The sequence below is a fragment of the Saccopteryx bilineata genome, chromosome 3, assembly GCF_036850765.1.
Source record: "Saccopteryx bilineata isolate mSacBil1 chromosome 3, mSacBil1_pri_phased_curated, whole genome shotgun sequence".
NCBI lineage: Eukaryota > Metazoa > Chordata > Mammalia > Chiroptera > Emballonuridae > Saccopteryx > Saccopteryx bilineata.
This window is the reverse complement of record NC_089492.1, coordinates 282,782,083-282,798,608: the sequence shown is the minus strand read 5'-3', so window position 1 is coordinate 282,798,608 and position 16,526 is coordinate 282,782,083. Positions and strand designations below refer to the sequence as shown.

Here is a 16,526-nt window from a genome sequence, read left to right as displayed (position 1 = left end):
CAAGAACAGACCCTCCCAGTGGAAGGCAGAGCCGAACAAGGGAGAGAAGCTGAGTCCTGGGATGTCATCAGAGCCCTGGGTCCAGCGGGGTCTCAAGCTAGCACTGTTCCTGGGCTTTCCCATTGTGTTGCCCAATCAATGACCCTATAACTTAGCCTGTTTGAGGAAGTTTTCATTCCCTTTCAAATCCTCAAAGCAATGTGGTGAAGCAGACTGGGCATATGTCCTCCTCCCTGTGTTATAGATGGGCAACCTCAGGCCAGAGAGCCTGTGAAACTTGCCCAAGGTCACACAGCAAGCCCATGGCATGTGCCAACTGGTATTTATTTGTCCAGTGACTTCATACAGGACAGATTGTATTTTTCTATTAAAACAAACATAGCTACATGAAGCAGAATGCCAAATTCATATTAATTTTCAAGATAAAATAGAGTTCAGAAACAGTTTGTTGTTGTACTGACTGCTACAGGCTCTAAATAAGAGTCCAAATGCTTGTGGGGAGTTAGGGGTAGAGCAGGGATTAGATCCCAGGTGTTCCGACATCCAGTTTGATGGATTCTGCACCCCAGCCTCGCGGACCTTCACGTGATCTTTGGGCGATTACAAAATTCTTTCACGCCCATATTCTTGCAGTAATCCTGCAATCCAAGCCTGGGTTGCTATCTAGGAAACACAGGTTGAATGCTAAATGTCTTGTCAAAGATAGAACATTCAAATCTGCCTGAGCAAAGACTTGAACCCAGGTTTTAAGAATTGAAGTTCCGCCCTGGCCGGTTGGCTCAGCGGTAGAGCGTCGGCCTGGCGTGCGGGGGACCCAGGTTCGATTGCCGGCCAGGGCACATAGGAGAAGCGCCCATTTGCTTCTCCACCCCCACCCCCTCCTTCCTCTCTGTCTCTCTCTTCCCCTCCCGCAGCCAAGGCTCCATTGAAGCAAAGATGGCCCGGGCGCTGGGGATGGCTCCTTGGCCTCTGCCCCAGGCGCTAGAGTGGCTCTGGTCGCGGCAGAGCCACGCCCCGGAGGGGCAGAGCATCGCCCCCTGGTGGGCAGAGTGTCACCCCTGGTGGGCGTGCCAGGTGGATCCCGGTCGGGCGCATGTGGGAGTCTGTCTGACTGTCTCTCCCCATTTCCAGCTTCAGAAAAATACAAAAAAAAAAAAAAGAAAGAATTGAAGTTCCTCTCTCCTCTGATCTTATGACTGGGGCCCAGGATACAGTCTGTGGTCACAGAGCAGGGCTGCCTCACCAGAGCCTGGGTTGCCTGGCACTGTACTCTGACCATGAACAAGGACAGTGAAAGTCTAAGGAAGAATGAGGAAAGCCTACTCATTTTCTCCACCCCTCCTATGCCAAAAATGAGGGGCTTATTGCAATAGATTCAGAGTGCCATCTCCAGCACCATCAAGCAAGGGTCTTCGAAACCAGACCAACCTAAGTTAGAATTTCCATTCTGTCTTGGAAGTTGTGTGATCTTGGGTGAGTCACTTTACCTCTCCGAACTTCTGTTTCCTTGTCCAAATAGGGATTCCTCGTGCAGGATTTTGTAAGGCTCAGATTAGACATGTGAATGCATCTGGCATATGTAGGTGTATTGTTCGGTATCAGTCTGCCTTTCTAGGAGGTTCCTGCTTTGACCCCATTTAGAAGATGAGGTTATTGGAGAATTCAGACTGCTATTGTCTTGGGAGTAGACAACAAAATATGTCCTGATCCATCTCAGCAAAGCTCTCTTTTGCCAGCACTCTCTCTTCCACCCCGTTGCTGGGGCTGCCAGACCCCAAACGTGTGGCTCTGTCTTGTACTTCTCCTTGTTGAGCACGTCCCCTGTGTTTATCAGACCCTCTCCACAATGTTGCAAAACAGACCCAGGCACCTGCTTCTCTCCCTGTTTCACAGATGGGCACGCCCCAGGCCTAGATGTTTTCGTGACTCGTCCAAGGACACACAGCAAGCTATAGCCTAGAGCAGGATTTATCATCCTCGGCACCATTGGCACTGGCAAGGAAATCATTCCTGTGATGGGCCATCCTGTGCATGATAGGATGTCTAACAACATTGCTAGTCTCTACCCACCAGATGACAATAGCACCGCATCCCCAGCCACGACAAATCAAAAATGTCCCCAGGCATTGCCAAATGTCCCCTGGCAGGCACTACCAGCCCCCTTGAGAACTACTGGCCTAGAATGGTCTTTGTCCAACCTGCCAGCTGTTGTTGTTTTTTTGAAGACACAGTTCCAAGGACCAACAACCAATATTTCTCTTCTTCCCCAGCACACAATATAATCTCTTGAAAGCAGGGGGAACCCATATTTCCATATCCACCTCTGGCATATTTTTTGAAGTATTTCCAGGGTGACTAATGGGAGAAAATGGAAAAAAAATATTTGAACACAGGCTTTTTTCCACGGGGCTTTGAGAAAATGCCCACCTTGTGCACTCCTGGTATATCTCTGGCCGATAAGCCCGCTCTTAAAGCCAGGGCCTCAGCCAAGTCCACGATTCCTGGACTCCTGCAGACGCACCATGATCACAGCCCTGCTGCTCTCTGTGCTGGTGGCTGGAGGTAAGCCCCTTCGCCCAGAGGCACTTTTCCAGTTCCCTGCTGGGACTGGGGAGGGGACTCCCCTGCTGCCACTGGACTCAGTCCTCTGGTTATAGGGAAGCTGGAGTGACGTTCCAAAAAGGTGGAGCAATGACCTCTTGGGATCCTTCTAGAACAAGGATCTTCTCTTTGCAGTTTGGGAATGCAGCAAGTGCAGGTTATGGTGTTGGGGTCACTACTACCCGGACTCACAACCCTTCCTCTTTCCGTAGCTCTCAGCTGTGGGCGCCCAGTTCACCAGCCACACCTGCCCAGGGTGGTCGGAGGGGAAGATGTGAAGCCCAACAGCTGGCCCTGGCAGGTGAGTCACCCTTACTGCGCTTCTTCCCTCCCTGCCCCCACCACTTCGCCTCACCGCTTTGCCCTCCACCATGGGGTCTAGCGCACAGGCAAGGATGGGAAAACTCACCAGGAAGATACGTTTCTGTGGCCTTGGTCAACTTTGGAGGGTAGAGGAAGCGGTCCCTTCTCCGACTGTGATAAGGAGCCACCCCACCCAGCTACCTGTACACACGTGTGTCCATGTATGTGTAGACAAGAGTGTGCGCATATGTGTGTGCAGGGTGGTCCTATAAGGCTTCTTGGAGAAGGTAAACTTGACCATACACCTGTACGAAATGAAGGAGAAAATTATGCTAATACCTGGGACAAGAATATTCCAGGTCAGAGAAACAGCAAGTGCAAAGGCCCTGAGGCAAAAGTGAGCTTGGTATATTTGCAGAACCTCACTGAGGTCAGTGTGGCTGCAGCAGAGGAGAGCGGGAGCTGACGAGGTCAGGGCAATCATGTAGAGCCTTGTAGGCCATTGTACAGTTTTGGATTTTTACGCCATATAAGATGAGGAGCCACTGGAGAGTCTGAGCCAAGAAACGTCATCAGAATTACATTTAGAAAGGATCGTCCGGTCATTGTGTGGAGAAAATATGGGGTGAGGAATGGGCCAGGCTGAGAGCTGGGAGAACAAGCGGGAAGCTATTGATACAATAATAATGCAGGTGAGAGATGGAGGTGGTTGGGACTAGCCATGGAGACAGTGAGAGAGGTGGCGTCCTGTCCATGGATTCTGGAAGTGGAACTGGTGGGTTTGCTGGTGGACTTCAGGGAGGGATCTGAGAGAAGGAAGGCTGGAAAAAGAGCGGCTTTAGGGGGCAAGTCAAGATTTTGGTTGTAGACTTATTAAATTAGAGGGCTATGCCCTAAGGAAATAGCCCCCAAGAAGGGGGAAATCCCAACAAATCACACTGCAGAAAGATGTTCAAAAGTGTTGTTTTTTTAATAGTGTCATTATTTAAATCTTTGATACTGTATTTTGTTTATCATGGTTTTTTGTATTCATTTTCATTTTTTGATGTTGCATTAAAATGTTATTTATCCTGATTATTGGATTTCTTGGTGCCCCTTACCTTGTGCACCTGCGACATGTGCCACGCTCACGTGGCCCCAGCCCTGCTCTCGGGGGAGGGGTGCAGGGGGAGGGGCACTGAAGGCAGGAGGCCCGGCTCTTTCTGCTCCCTGAGCACCCACGCCTCTTCCCAGGTCTCTCTGCAGTACAACTTCAATGGCCAGTGGCGCCACACCTGCGGAGGGTCCCTGGTGGCCCAAGACTGGGTCCTGACCGCCGCTCACTGCATCAGGTAAATGCCATTCCCTAGACACGCAGCTTGCTCACTGGTGTCTCTGAAAGTTGGAGCCCAAATGTCCTGAACCACCTTCTATAAAGGAGCCTTGCAGATAATCACTAACCTGGCCCAGAAACAAGCCTCAGTCAACTTTTAGTTCAGTCTATTGGGCAGCTGGATTCAGATGGGTCAATACATAGCATGGACCAAGCGCCCTGTGCCAAACACGGAGCGGGAATCTGGGGGAAGGGGAGGCCCATTTTCTGTCCTCTTGCGGTACTAGATGTGGCCTACGGATCTGGAATTGGGTTTCCTTGAGCAACTTGAATGACTTCTCCAAGCCTCAAAACCATCACCTGCAAAAAAAACAGATAACAGAATTTAATGGAGATGAAATGAAATGATGTAATAAAGGGCCCAGCACTTTGTAAGTGCTTGATGAATGCAAACTGGGACCATGACAAAGGCCCACAGGGAAAGATAAGGTCCTGCGACATTCATCATTCACCTGTCTTTTCCCCTCCCTTCATAAGACCTCTGCTTATCTCACCCCAGTCAGTGTTCAGTGGAGTTTCCCTTTGGTCAGTGCGATTCTCTCTTTGCTGGGGAGAGGATGGCGGGGGACCCTTCTCCCCACCTAATTTATTAGCTTTATGAGATGGTAGGGGAAGTAATAGAGGTCTGGGAGTCAGGAGCCCTGGCTCTAGTACTGTATTCTCACCAATGAGCTGTAAAACTCTAGGCCAGTTACCATACGCTTCTCTGAGCCTCGTTTTCCCCATCTAAAAATGAAAGGTGAGATTAACCTAAAACATTCCCTGGAGGGCAAAGGACTGTTGTGTTCTCTGTGTCCATCTCATTTCCCCCATAATAACATAGAGTTTACATTATTATAATTTTTTTTTTGTATTTTTCTGAAGTTGGAAACGGGGAGGCAGTCAGACAGACTCCCACATGCGCCCAACCGGGATCCACCCGGCATGCCCACCAGGGGGCGATGCTCTGCCCATCTGGGGCGTTGCTTTGTTGCAACCAGAGCCATTCAAACGCCTGAGGCAGAGGCCATGGAGCCATCCTCAGTGCCCGGGCCAACTTTGCTCCAATGGAGCCTCGGCTGCGGGAGGGGAAGAGAGAGACAGAGAGGAAGGAGAGGGGGAGGGGTGGAGAAGCAGATGGGTGCTTCTCCTGTGTGCCCTGGCTGGGAATCGAACCCGGGACTCCTGCACGCCAGGCCGACGCTCTACCACTGAGCCAACCGACATTATTCTAATTTTTATGTTATAGTTTATTGTTAGTATACTGTGGGTATAGTTGTTATATAGTTATAGTCATGTTATATTAAAACTAACCAGTTACCCCGAGTGCCAGCTAGTGGTGTACTTGGGCCATCCCGGCATTATCCGAAGCCAGACCTGCCCGTGGGGGTGGGGGCAGAGAGGACAAGACAGCCAGGAGCTGAGCACTCCTTTCCACCCTCTGTCCCCAGCTCCTCCAGGACCTACCGCGTGGTGCTCGGCCGGCACAGCCTCTCCACAGAAGAGCGCGGCTCAGTGGCTATCAAGGTCTCCAAGCTCGTGGTGCACGAGGACTGGAACTCCAGCCAGCTCTCTCAAGGGTACCTCTGTCTGGGTGCACTTGGGGGCGGGGGTGGCAGGGGTGGCAGGGGCTCAGGCAGGAGGGATCTCGCAGAAAGCACCCCCTCCTTCGCTCCTTTTGTAGAGTAGGGAAGGAGCTCTGACCTTTAGAAGTACAGCCAGCCCAGAGATGCCTGGGATAAGGGTGGGAACGGGGGGGGGGGGTAGAAACTGTTAGGCCCACCTGGGCCTCCTGCCAAGTTAAGCCTGCAGATCTGCTGTCCACCCCAGGCACTCCCTGACAATGTGTCTATTCCACGCCAAGCCCGGGGGACACAGGGACGGGTCTGCAGGCCCCACAGCTGTCAGTGGAATAGAGCTCAGGGCCTCCTGCCTTCCCCCACTCTTCAGCCCCTCCCAACAAGGCCTTTTATGTTTTCAAAGATACCCTGATACCCTGCAGGGACGGCCTGGGAATAATGTACACAGGAAGATGACAAGAATCTCATACCTCTCCAAGGCCTAGCAGTAATTATCTCCCTAGCAGGGAAATGACAGCAGCCCCACCCCGCCTTTCCCCTCAGATGATCAGACCATCCTGTGCCCACTGCTAAGCCTTTACAGACCCCCCCATATGCCGTGCTGGGCACTGGGCTCTGGGTGCTGGACACACAGAAAGGCGAAGGCCACCATGCCAGCTCTCACGGAGCTCAGGGGCATAAGTGTGGCAGTGAGGCAGTGTGGGGGAGTGGTTAGGGACTGAGCTTCGGGAGCCTCATGGGTCAGATATGAGTAATGACGACGTGACCCTGCATGAGTTCCTCAGCCTGTCTGTGCCTCAGTTTCCTCTTCAGTAAAACGAGGGCAATCACAGTGCCTACCTCTAGGGTTGTTGTGAGGATTAAGTGAGATAATGGACGTAAAGCACTTAGCGAAGGGCCTGGGAAGGCGCTGGTCCAGGCTCTCTGGGGAAGGTGACGAGACGGTGATGAACGAAAAGGTCCCACGCAGAATCCACCACTCACTCCTGTCCGTTCAGTGGTTCATGCAAGGGGCAGACCCAGTCAAGGCCCGTCATTCACTGCCTTAGTAACTAATCAGGTCTGATTCCTCTTTTAGAATTTTCCAAGGGCTGGGTGGTGCCTGATTCATCCCTAAATCTCCACCCCCTAACCTGGGGAAGAGGCACATAGTAGGGCCAGAGAATATGTGCTGGACCACCGGGCTTCTGTGATCACTAACCCTGAGATCCAGGTGGTGCTAAACCAAATTCAGAGCCACAGGTTCCTTCACGTCCTCATTCCATAAATATTGGTTGAACACCTACTAAGTGCCAGGCTCTGTTCTAGGCACGTGAGAAACAGCAGTGAGACACACTAGATCTTCAGCCCAGTGAGGTTTAGGTAACCCCTAAACCTGAGCAGCTCATTGCAGTTGGGGAAGCTCCCCTTTCTAATCCCAAACACATAGGCAGTCTAGTGACCAATGGTGTCCATGCCCAGCCAATGTGATCTTCCATGGAGACAGGCAAAAATGTCAGGGATCTCCAACCCTCTAGAAGCTGCCGTCCCAGGTACCTTCTCCCAGTGAGCTCTCTGCCAACCCAGGAGTTAGTTTTCACAGTCATACAAACTAGTGCTTCCCTTGTGCCAACCGTTTCCACGTATTACCTTATTTATTCCTCACAGCGTCCCTAGGAGGGCGGTACTATTTTTATTCCCATTTCACAGATGAGGAAACCACGACCTAGAGAAGTGAAGGAACTTCTCTGAAGTTAACAGATCTAGAAAGGAGCATTAAATGAGATGTGAAGCGCTTGGCAGAGAGCCTGATCCTAGTGGTCCTTCAATGCACTCCTACAGTCAATGTTGTCGTCTCCCAACTGGACATCGGAAATTACCGTTCCTTCTACCTGCTTCCCCATCACCTTCCCAGAGCTCAGAGGTGTCTGTCATCCCCTCCTCTCCTAATTCAAAAGAGCAGGTCTGCTGTTCCAGAGGGGCCTTCAGAAAGAAGCAGCCCAGCCATGACTTCAAATTTGCATAATGTATGCAAATGCACAGCCTCTTCTGCAGCCCAACAGGCCAGGCCTGACTCCTCAGCACAACCCCAGGGCGCATGCCCTGTGACTGTAAACACTGAGGGTTCCTTTTTTTTTGTGACAGAGAGTCAGAGAGAGGGACAGACAGACCGGAAACAGGAAGGGAGAGAGATGAGAAGCATCAATTCTTCGTTGTGCCTTGACCAGGGGCTACAGCAGAGCCAGTGACCCCCTTGCTCAAGCCAGTGACCTTTGACTCAAGCTGGTGAGCCTTGCTCAAATCAGATGAGCCCGTGCTCAAGCTGGCGACTTGAGGTCTCGAACCTAGGTCCTCTGCATCCCAGTCTGATGCTCTATACACTGCGCCACCGCCTGGTCAGGCAACACTAAGTGTTCCTTCATCCAGTCAGCCAGCTGTGGTGCAGCGCTGCTGAAGGCTCTCAAAGAATGCAGGGGGTCCGTGAGTCCGGAGGCAGTCCCTGCCCTCCATGCGCTTGTCAAGGGTAATACACACATGCAAAACACCAGAAAGCCATAAAACACCCAGGCTGTAGAGTATCTATATCACACCCTAACAAGTGCCTGTAGGATGAGAGAGATCTCATTGCAGCCATCGTGGAAAATACAACCTGCTATTTTAGGAAATCACTAGTGGTTTCCCAGATGAGAGAGGGAGACGGAGGGACGAGGCTGGTGGCACACTCAAGGTGGAAGGGGCAGTGAAGAGGAAAGGCAAAAGACCTTTCCGTCTGAGCATCTCCGGCAGTTTTCTAACTGATCACGGGAAGTATAGAGTCAGAACAGACATTACCAAGCAATCTGGATGTATTTCCTACCTGGCCCTGGACAGAACCTGGGAACCCTTGTCAACACAGCCCCCCAGGTCGCCATGGCTAATCCATCAGAGTGGACATTGCAAGACAAAACCTAGCTGCCCTCCCTCTTCTAAATAGTCCCCCTGAAAGAGCTCAGGGGAATTTGGGTCTCTGAGCTCCACCAGGGACAAAACACAGCCCTGGAGTTTAACCCCAGCTGCTCCCGACCCCTCTAGCCCTGGCAGAAGGAAGAGTCATGGTCAGGTTGGCCAAGGAGGGGGCTCAGTGGTTCCAGCGGGGGCTAGATCAGAAATGAACTCAGGGGAGGAACACTCAACCCCCTCTTCGTGCTCTACCTCTCTATCACCCCAGGAATGACATTGCCATGCTCAAACTGGCCGAATCCGTCCCCCTGAGTGACAAGATCCAGCTGGGCTGCCTCCCTCCCGCTGGCAGCATCCTACCCAACAAGTACACCTGCTACGTCACAGGCTGGGGAAGGCTACAGAGTAAGTGGGCTCCGGGAGCCCCCAGGCTTGGAAGGGAGGGGGGCAATGTCACCTCTGTCCAGCCAAAGGCTCTCTCCACACTCACCATTCCAAGGTGTCTGGAAGAAATGGCGGTTGCCTTGGAGAGGCAGGATAGCATAGACTGATAAAAGTGAGACTGCCTGGGTTTGAATCCCAGCTCCTCCACTTACTAGCTGTGTGACCTTGGGTACATTGCTTAGCCTCTCCATGCCACAGTTTCCTCATCTATAAACTGGGAATGATAACAGCACCTGCATCACAGGGACTTGTTAAGTAGATTGAAGGAGTGAATCCATGGGAAGCACTTAGCTCAGTGCCTAGCACATAGTAGGTGCTGTGTGTCAGTTGTCATTGTCACTATGACAGAGTGAGGGTAAGAGTGACTGCATGACATCTGGCAAGGAGGTTCCTCTGTATGGCCCAAGGCAGGAGCCTAGAACAGCATTTACTCTGTGACCTCAGGCTTCTGGGGCTGCACAAATGTCCCTGGGGCCCTCATCAGACCCTCCTCTCCACACATCAAAACATACCTGTGGCCCTGGCCAGTTGGCTCAGTGGTAGAGCATCAGCCTGGCATGCAGGAGTTTCAGGTTTGATTCCCGGCCAGGGTACACAGGAGAAGCGCCCATCTGCTTCTCTACCCCTCCCCCTCTCCTTCCTCTCTGTCTCTCTCTTCCCCTCCCGCAGCCAAGGCTCCATTGGAGCAAAGATGGCCCCAGGCGCTGAGGATGGCTCTGTGGCCTCTGCCTCAGGCGCTAGAATGGCTCTGGATGCAACAGAGCAACGCCCCAGAGGGGCAGAGCGTCGCCCCCTGGTGGGCAAGCTGGGTGGATCCTGGTCAGGCGCATGCAGGAGTCTGTCTGACTGCCTCCCTGTTTCCAGCTTCAGAAAAATGCAAAAAGAAAAAAAAAACCATACCTGTGCCATGTGCCACCTGATTTCACTGCCCAGAACCTGGCTTCGTGTGAGCCTCCTTTTGACATAAACCCCAAAGGTCACAAATCCAGTGATGATAGGTCACCCAGGAGGAACAAAGGGCCTGCCCTTCCCTTGTAAATATCACCAGAGGTTTGGAAAACTCTAGGAAGGCTCCTGCAGGTGCTTGTTCCTTTCCTAATGACATAAACCTATTGTTTTAAGTGATATATTTTTCCAGAGGCACATCAACACACATGCCCTCAAATAAATTAATATCACCCTCTTGACTAGCTTATGTGCAAAAACAAGGACACTTGGAAACTCAGCAGAAGTGAGAAGCAGGCAAGGCAGCTCATGCTTATCAAGATGCAAGCTCAGCCTCTTGTTCATCTACCCAGAAAACACCGGCGCAGAATGCCTTTCTCTGGAGGCAGCGAGAGCCAGGGAAAGGTCCAAGTGCTTGGCTTTAGTCCCAGCTCTGTTAGTTAGCTATGTAACCTTGGGCTAGCCACTTTGGAGCCTCCGTTTCCTCTTCTGGTTACATGGAAATACAGTTGGTGAGATGACAAGAGAGATATAACAGTGCTTTATACATGATAAAATAGCATACAAGCGTTCATTACTTATTAATTAAAGTGATCTTGGCCAAGCTGCTTAACTTCTCTCAGCTTCAGTATCTCATCTGTCATATAGGAATATATACTTACTAAGGGTTAGCAGGCTTTGAAAAGCCTAATAAAGCACAAGTGAAGAATTATATTATTAATCTTAATAGTGATGATAATAGTTACGGAGGTGATGGTGACAGCACCATTAGGGGTAAGTACCATTAGGAAAGTTCTACCTTAACCATATTAGAATAATTTTCCCAAACTTGGGGCTCTGAATGCCAGAAGGTTCACTGTTTTTTGTTTTTGTTTTTTAGCGAGAGATACAGAGAGAAAGAGAAACAGAGAGAGGGACAGATAGGGATAGGCAGACAGGAAGGGAGAGAGATGAGAAGCATCAATTCTTCATTGTGGCTCCTTAGTTGTTTATTGATTGCTTTCTCACATATGCCTTGACTGGGGGGCTGCAGCCACGCCAATGACCCCTTGATCAAGCCAGCAACCTTGGGCTCAAGTAAGAGACCTTGGGCTTCAAGCCAACAACCTTTGGGCTCAAGCCACTGATCATGGGGTCATATCTATGATCCCATGCTCAAGCCAACAACCTCAGGGTTTCAAACCTGGGTCTTCTGTATCCCAGGCCAATGCTCTATCCACTGTGCCACCACCTGGTCAGGCAGATTCACTGTTATTTTTTTTTTAAGATTTTGTTCAATTTTCAGAGAGGAGAGAGAGAGAAAGGGAAAAAGGGAGAGAGAGAGAGAGAAGGAGGGAGGAGCAGGAAGCACCAACTCCCACATGTGCCTTGACCAGGTAAGCCCAGGGTCTTGAACCGGCGACCTCAGTGTTCCAGGTCAACGCTTTATCCACTTCGCCACCACAGGTCAGGCCTTCACTGTTATTTTTAAGATAAGTGATAGAAACCCATGAAGCTAGCTGGTCTCAACCAAGGACAGAGACACAGCCAGGCTTCTGGAACAAGACAGCATTAGGAGCTGCAAGATTAAAAAAACTCTGGAAACCCTTTCTCAAATTTTCTTTTTCATTTTTTTGGAAATGTACTTTATTATTCTTTCTCTAGAAGAAAATGGCAGCCACTGCCAACAGCTCCCAGATGTATATCCTCTCTGGCTGGGATTTCAAAATTCTAATCCCAAGTTCCCAGGGAAGGAATTCATTGGTTTAGGTTGAGTCAGATGCTCACCCCTGAACCAATCAACTGTGAGGACACGGTATAGATAAGCATGGCTGCTCCCATTGCAACCATACATGGATGGGAAGAGTGACCAGAGCAAGGGCTGGGCAGAAAACCTAGTAGGTGTTCACTATTCCCTCTATTCTCAGGAGTCCTTTTAAAAGTCCCTGTAACGTCTTCTATCTCATCTCATGCAGCCAACGGGGCTCTTCCTGACATCCTGCAGCAAGGCAAGCTGCTGGTCGTGGACTATGCCACGTGCTCCAGCCCTGACTGGTGGGGCAGCTCCGTGAAGACCAACATGATCTGTGCTGGGGGTGATGGTGTGATCTCCAGCTGCAACGTGAGTGCAGGAATGGGGCTGGGGTGAGGAGAGGCTCTTAGGGGTCCTAGAATCCATCCTTCTGCCTGCTGGCAAAAGCAGGAAACAGCTCCAGACATTTGAGACCCTGACCTTTGTCCTTGTAGTCTCCAGAAAGGATGACTTGAGATGTTCCTCATAATATCCATCCCTCTCATTGCTGGGAATTCTTTCCCTGGATATCATTGGGGTCTCTTATTACCATCATCTCTCTTATTTTTTCCTCTGTGTAGGAAGGAAGCCAAGGGATGCATTTTATGGGTTGGAGCCTTTCTATGGCGACTTTGGGTTTATCTGTTGAATTAATCCCATTAATGGCCCAATGTATTCCCTCAGGGTAGCTGCCACAGAGCCTTCCTGGAGACAGTGTCTTAACCAAAAGGAACTGCTATGGGGTGGACTTTGTAGCAGAGTGAGGACAGAACAAGAAGCACCCTTGCATGTCTTTATGATCACACTGTGCCCCTATGGTCTCTGTCCCCATGCAGACCCGCCCCTGGGAAGGTCCCTCATCATGGGTGGGAATGGCCGGTGAAGGATGAGCACGCAGCATTCTAACTGTGGGACACAGTCTCAGATCCCTTGCTCACTGCCTGTACAACCTCTGGCAAGTCACACCCTCTGAGGGCTTCAGTGTGTCCTCTTCAGTGGAATGGAGACACTGCCAATCCTGACTGTCTAGGTTTCAGTGAGGATTATATGAGGTAAGGTATAGAAAGTGCTTAGCTCAGTTCCAGGCCCACAGAAAGAATAGATGTTAGTTCTCGTTGGTATCATGGTGCCATCTTGAGCTGTGACCACAGAGACTAGTCAGAGAACATGGTGGCTTGTGGTGGGACAGTATAAACATACTGCAAACACGTGAGACAAGGGGCTCCGATGGGCAGCCCTTTCCCCTCCCAGCACCCACCCAAGCCCCCAGTCCCCTCTGACAGAGCTCTGGCCTTCCTCAGGGAGACTCTGGAGGGCCGCTGAACTGCCAGCAGGCCAACGGCCAGTGGGAGGTGCACGGCGTGGTCAGCTTCGGGTCCTCCCTCGGCTGCAACTACTACCACAAGCCCTCTGTCTTCACACGGGTCTCCAACTACATTGACTGGATCAATGCGGTAAGAACCGGCCACGCCCTGGGCCCCCTGGGCCCTGCCCTTCTGACCTGGCCTCCCGAGGGCAATGCCCACCTAGGGTTTGAGAACCCTCTCCTTCCTGAGAACCAGGCAGGAACCCCCAGAGGAGGCTGCAGCCTGGGCGAGCCCTGCCGTGGGGATAAAGTTGGGTGAAAAGGCACGCTGAAGGTACCCGTCCAAAGAGGTTGATAACAAAGGACCCCCATCAGGCATTAAGAGGGATTCCTTAGGATTACAGGTGTATTCTAATTTTGCTGATCTGTGTGTAAGCCCAGCCCAGACCCCACCATCCAATGTTATAAACGTATTTATCTGCAAAGTCCAAAACCTGATAGGTTGAAACCCCTACAGCCTTCATTACTGGGAACTATCCCCCTAAAGGGTCCCCTACCTAAATGCATCCCCAAGTGCAGATGGTAGGTGACAGCCATCTCGGTTTGCAACTGGACTGGAAGGTTTCTTGGGATGCAGGACTTTACATTTTGGATTGGGACAGGCCAGGCAAATAGGAGTGAGTTGGTCCCACTATTATTGTGAATGTGTCCCCAGAGAGCTGTCACCTAGGAGCTCAAAACAAGTACCTTCTAAGCTTCCACACCAGCACCGTCCCTATTTTAACAAAAAACACAATTATAATAAAAACCATAAAAGTTATTTTTTTAAAAAACGGGCAGCAGCCTTGAGAGAAGCCATGGTGACAATCAGCAGCAGATCTAAGCAGTCACAACAGGAGAGTCGTCACAAGAGAGGTGTGCCTGCGGGTGTGTGGGAGGCGTGGGGAAACTGAGGCAGGGAGGAGGACGCATTGTGCCTATTGATGGAGGCTGGCAGGGAAGAAGACACTCGATGCTGATTAGGGGCACTTTTTACTCACCTCCTGGCCTCACCACTGCCTCGGTTTACTCTTCTGTAAAAATGGGACTCAAATGAGACCAGGATTCCTCCACGTGTTTAGGAGCCAAAGCAAATGGAAGTCAGTTGTTTGTGGCAGAGCCCCCAAAGAAAGGGAAGCTGGCATCTGAATTCATGATTTTAATTTTCAGAGAACTGTTCCCACTGCCTCAAACTGACAATCTGTTATAAAATCAAATAGGAAAGCATAGCCGTCAGCAGGTCATAGGGGGAAAGCACACTGTCACATGGGCGCTGTCAAAATAGGCAGGTGGCTGCCTCCGAGTTTCCCATTAATACTTGCCGGCTCCTTGCTCACTTGTCTGTCTGCCAGCTTTTCTTTGCCAACAAGTGGTCACAGACCCCAGGGATTCCGGAAAAGTTTGTTGGAGAAAAATGTAGAATCAAGAAGAGAGTGGCTCTCCGTTTGTCGGGTTTAGTTTTTGTTTTGGGCACCCTGGGGGAAAGCCACGATTCCGTTTTGGCAGAGGAAAATTCGAGTCTGGCTTTTAAAGCGTCACCAGCATTTCGAGGGGCCTGGCCCGAGACTGATTGGATGGAAGGATGCGTAGAGGCCTTTCCCTAGACACATCCTAGGGTCCTTTCTCAGTCCCAGCTGCTGGGTGAGTCACACTGCAGCTGGTCCTGGCTGCACCTTGAGGGCCCAAAGCAGGGGCCAGGGGCAATTGTCCTGATTTCTTGCCACAGAACCAGCTGTTCCCAGCCACAGACACAAGCACAACAGAGCAGGACACAGCCGAAAGCATGGCCAGATGTCGGAGGGGATAAACGGGGCCCGTAAGCCTTTTGAGACAGAGAGGCAGAGGTCCTGGGCTCACGGGACAGCAGCCAGGCCAGGCACGTAGGCCTGGTAACGGGTTCCAGGAGGGGCAGAGCCAAGCCACCAGCTGTCCTCTGGTGGAGGCTGCCCCGGCAGCTGCAGAGAGGCTAGTGGAACCTCGCAGTGGCCCCAGCCCAGGGGCACGCCTGGAATCACACACAGGCGCTTGGCAGCACCTGCCCAGACAGACCCAGACAGGTGTCAAGTCAAGGTCAGGGAGCAGGAGAAGGAAAGCAGCAGGAGGAGACAGGTGGCTGCAGGCATTCGTCTTTTCAACAACTGGTCACTGAATGACAGCCACACGTGCATTTTCGGCATTCACCACCTTATTGCTTATTTGGGAGGTAACAGACACTCTTTATAAAAACATTAAAAGAATATAGGAGTATATCAAGTAAAATATACAAGTGCCCCTTGTCTTGCATCTCCAATTCCACTCCCACCCCCACCCCCGCCCTGCAGAGATAATCATTGATAACAGTGCCCTCTTCTGGACTTTGTTGTGTATCTATATACATACAGCCTTCTAACCAAAAATAGGATTTTAGTCTTCACACTGTCCTGCAACGTCGTTTCCTCACGTAACACCACACTGCATTTTACACGCGAGAACCTGTATCTATGGCATCCTTTTCAATGGCTAAATAATATTCCATAGCACGAGTGGAATGAACCAAGCTGTCACCTGGTTCCTCTCTTCTGCTCTCCCCCTGCCGCAGCGAACACCCTGGAACACACACTCTTACACACTGTGTGAGCTCGTGCCACAGATAGAGACCCAGCCGCCTCTGGGTCACGGAGTCGACGTGCAAAAACGTTTGGGAGAAAATGGCTGAACAGCCTCTGAGAAGCGGTGACGGCCCCGCTCACAGTGCAGCAGAGCGCTACGCAAACAGTAGTGCTCATTCACAGAGTCGGGGCGGTCACCCTTTGAGAAACAAATGAAATCTAAAAACGTGTCACTGGCAGGAGTTCCCCTGATAGAAAAGCAGTCACAACACCTTTTTGTCCCAGCTATCATTTGAGCGCCCATCATGGTCACCCGGTTGACCTGAGCCATGGGGAGCGTGGATGGAGAGAGAGCTGGGACACCACCGGGTGCCACTCTCTGCTCCCTGAGGCTGACCTGGTTGTCTTGTGTGTGTCCTGCAGGTGATAGAAAATAACTAACCACCAGGAGTTCCCAGAACTGTCTCAAACTTGGAAAGGCCACAGAGGAAAATAATAAAGTGACAACTACGTAAATCGCATCTGGGTTAGAGTCTTATTAGCAAACCATCCTCACGTCCAGGGTTTGAAAAGCAAGAAAGAGGCCAGATCGGGATAGCTTAAAAGACCTCGGCGCTGGGCACTTCTCTGGGGAAGCCCAACATGTCACTGTCCCACAGCACGGTCACCCTGCACTGCC

The 16,526-nt window shown here is 51.1% G+C and overlaps 1 protein-coding gene across 1 annotated transcript; it reads left to right on the top strand.

The window, feature by feature from the left end:
• The first annotated feature begins 2,443 nt into the window (after positions 1 to 2,443).
• On the top strand, positions 2,444 to 16,363 carry LOC136331614 (chymotrypsin-like elastase family member 2A). The gene is made up of 8 exons (XM_066270374.1): positions 2,444 to 2,562; positions 2,814 to 2,902; positions 4,138 to 4,235; positions 5,707 to 5,835; positions 9,023 to 9,159; positions 12,099 to 12,244; positions 13,216 to 13,368; positions 16,271 to 16,363. The coding sequence occupies exons 1-8, from the start codon at positions 2,523 to 2,525 to the stop codon at positions 16,286 to 16,288; spliced, it is 810 nt and encodes a 269-aa protein (XP_066126471.1). The 5' UTR covers positions 2,444 to 2,522; the 3' UTR covers positions 16,289 to 16,363.
• Positions 16,364 to 16,526: the final 163 nt, after the last annotated feature.

Coding starts and splice junctions, on each gene's coding strand:
- LOC136331614 (XM_066270374.1), top strand. CDS start 2,523: ATGATCACAGCCCTGCTGCTCTCTGTGCTGGTGGCTGGAG. Junction 2,903..4,137: donor CCAACAGCTGGCCCTGGCAG/GTGAGTCACCCT, acceptor GCCTCTTCCCAG/GTCTCTCTGCAGTACAACTT. Junction 4,236..5,706: donor ACCGCCGCTCACTGCATCAG/GTAAATGCCATT, acceptor CTCTGTCCCCAG/CTCCTCCAGGACCTACCGCG.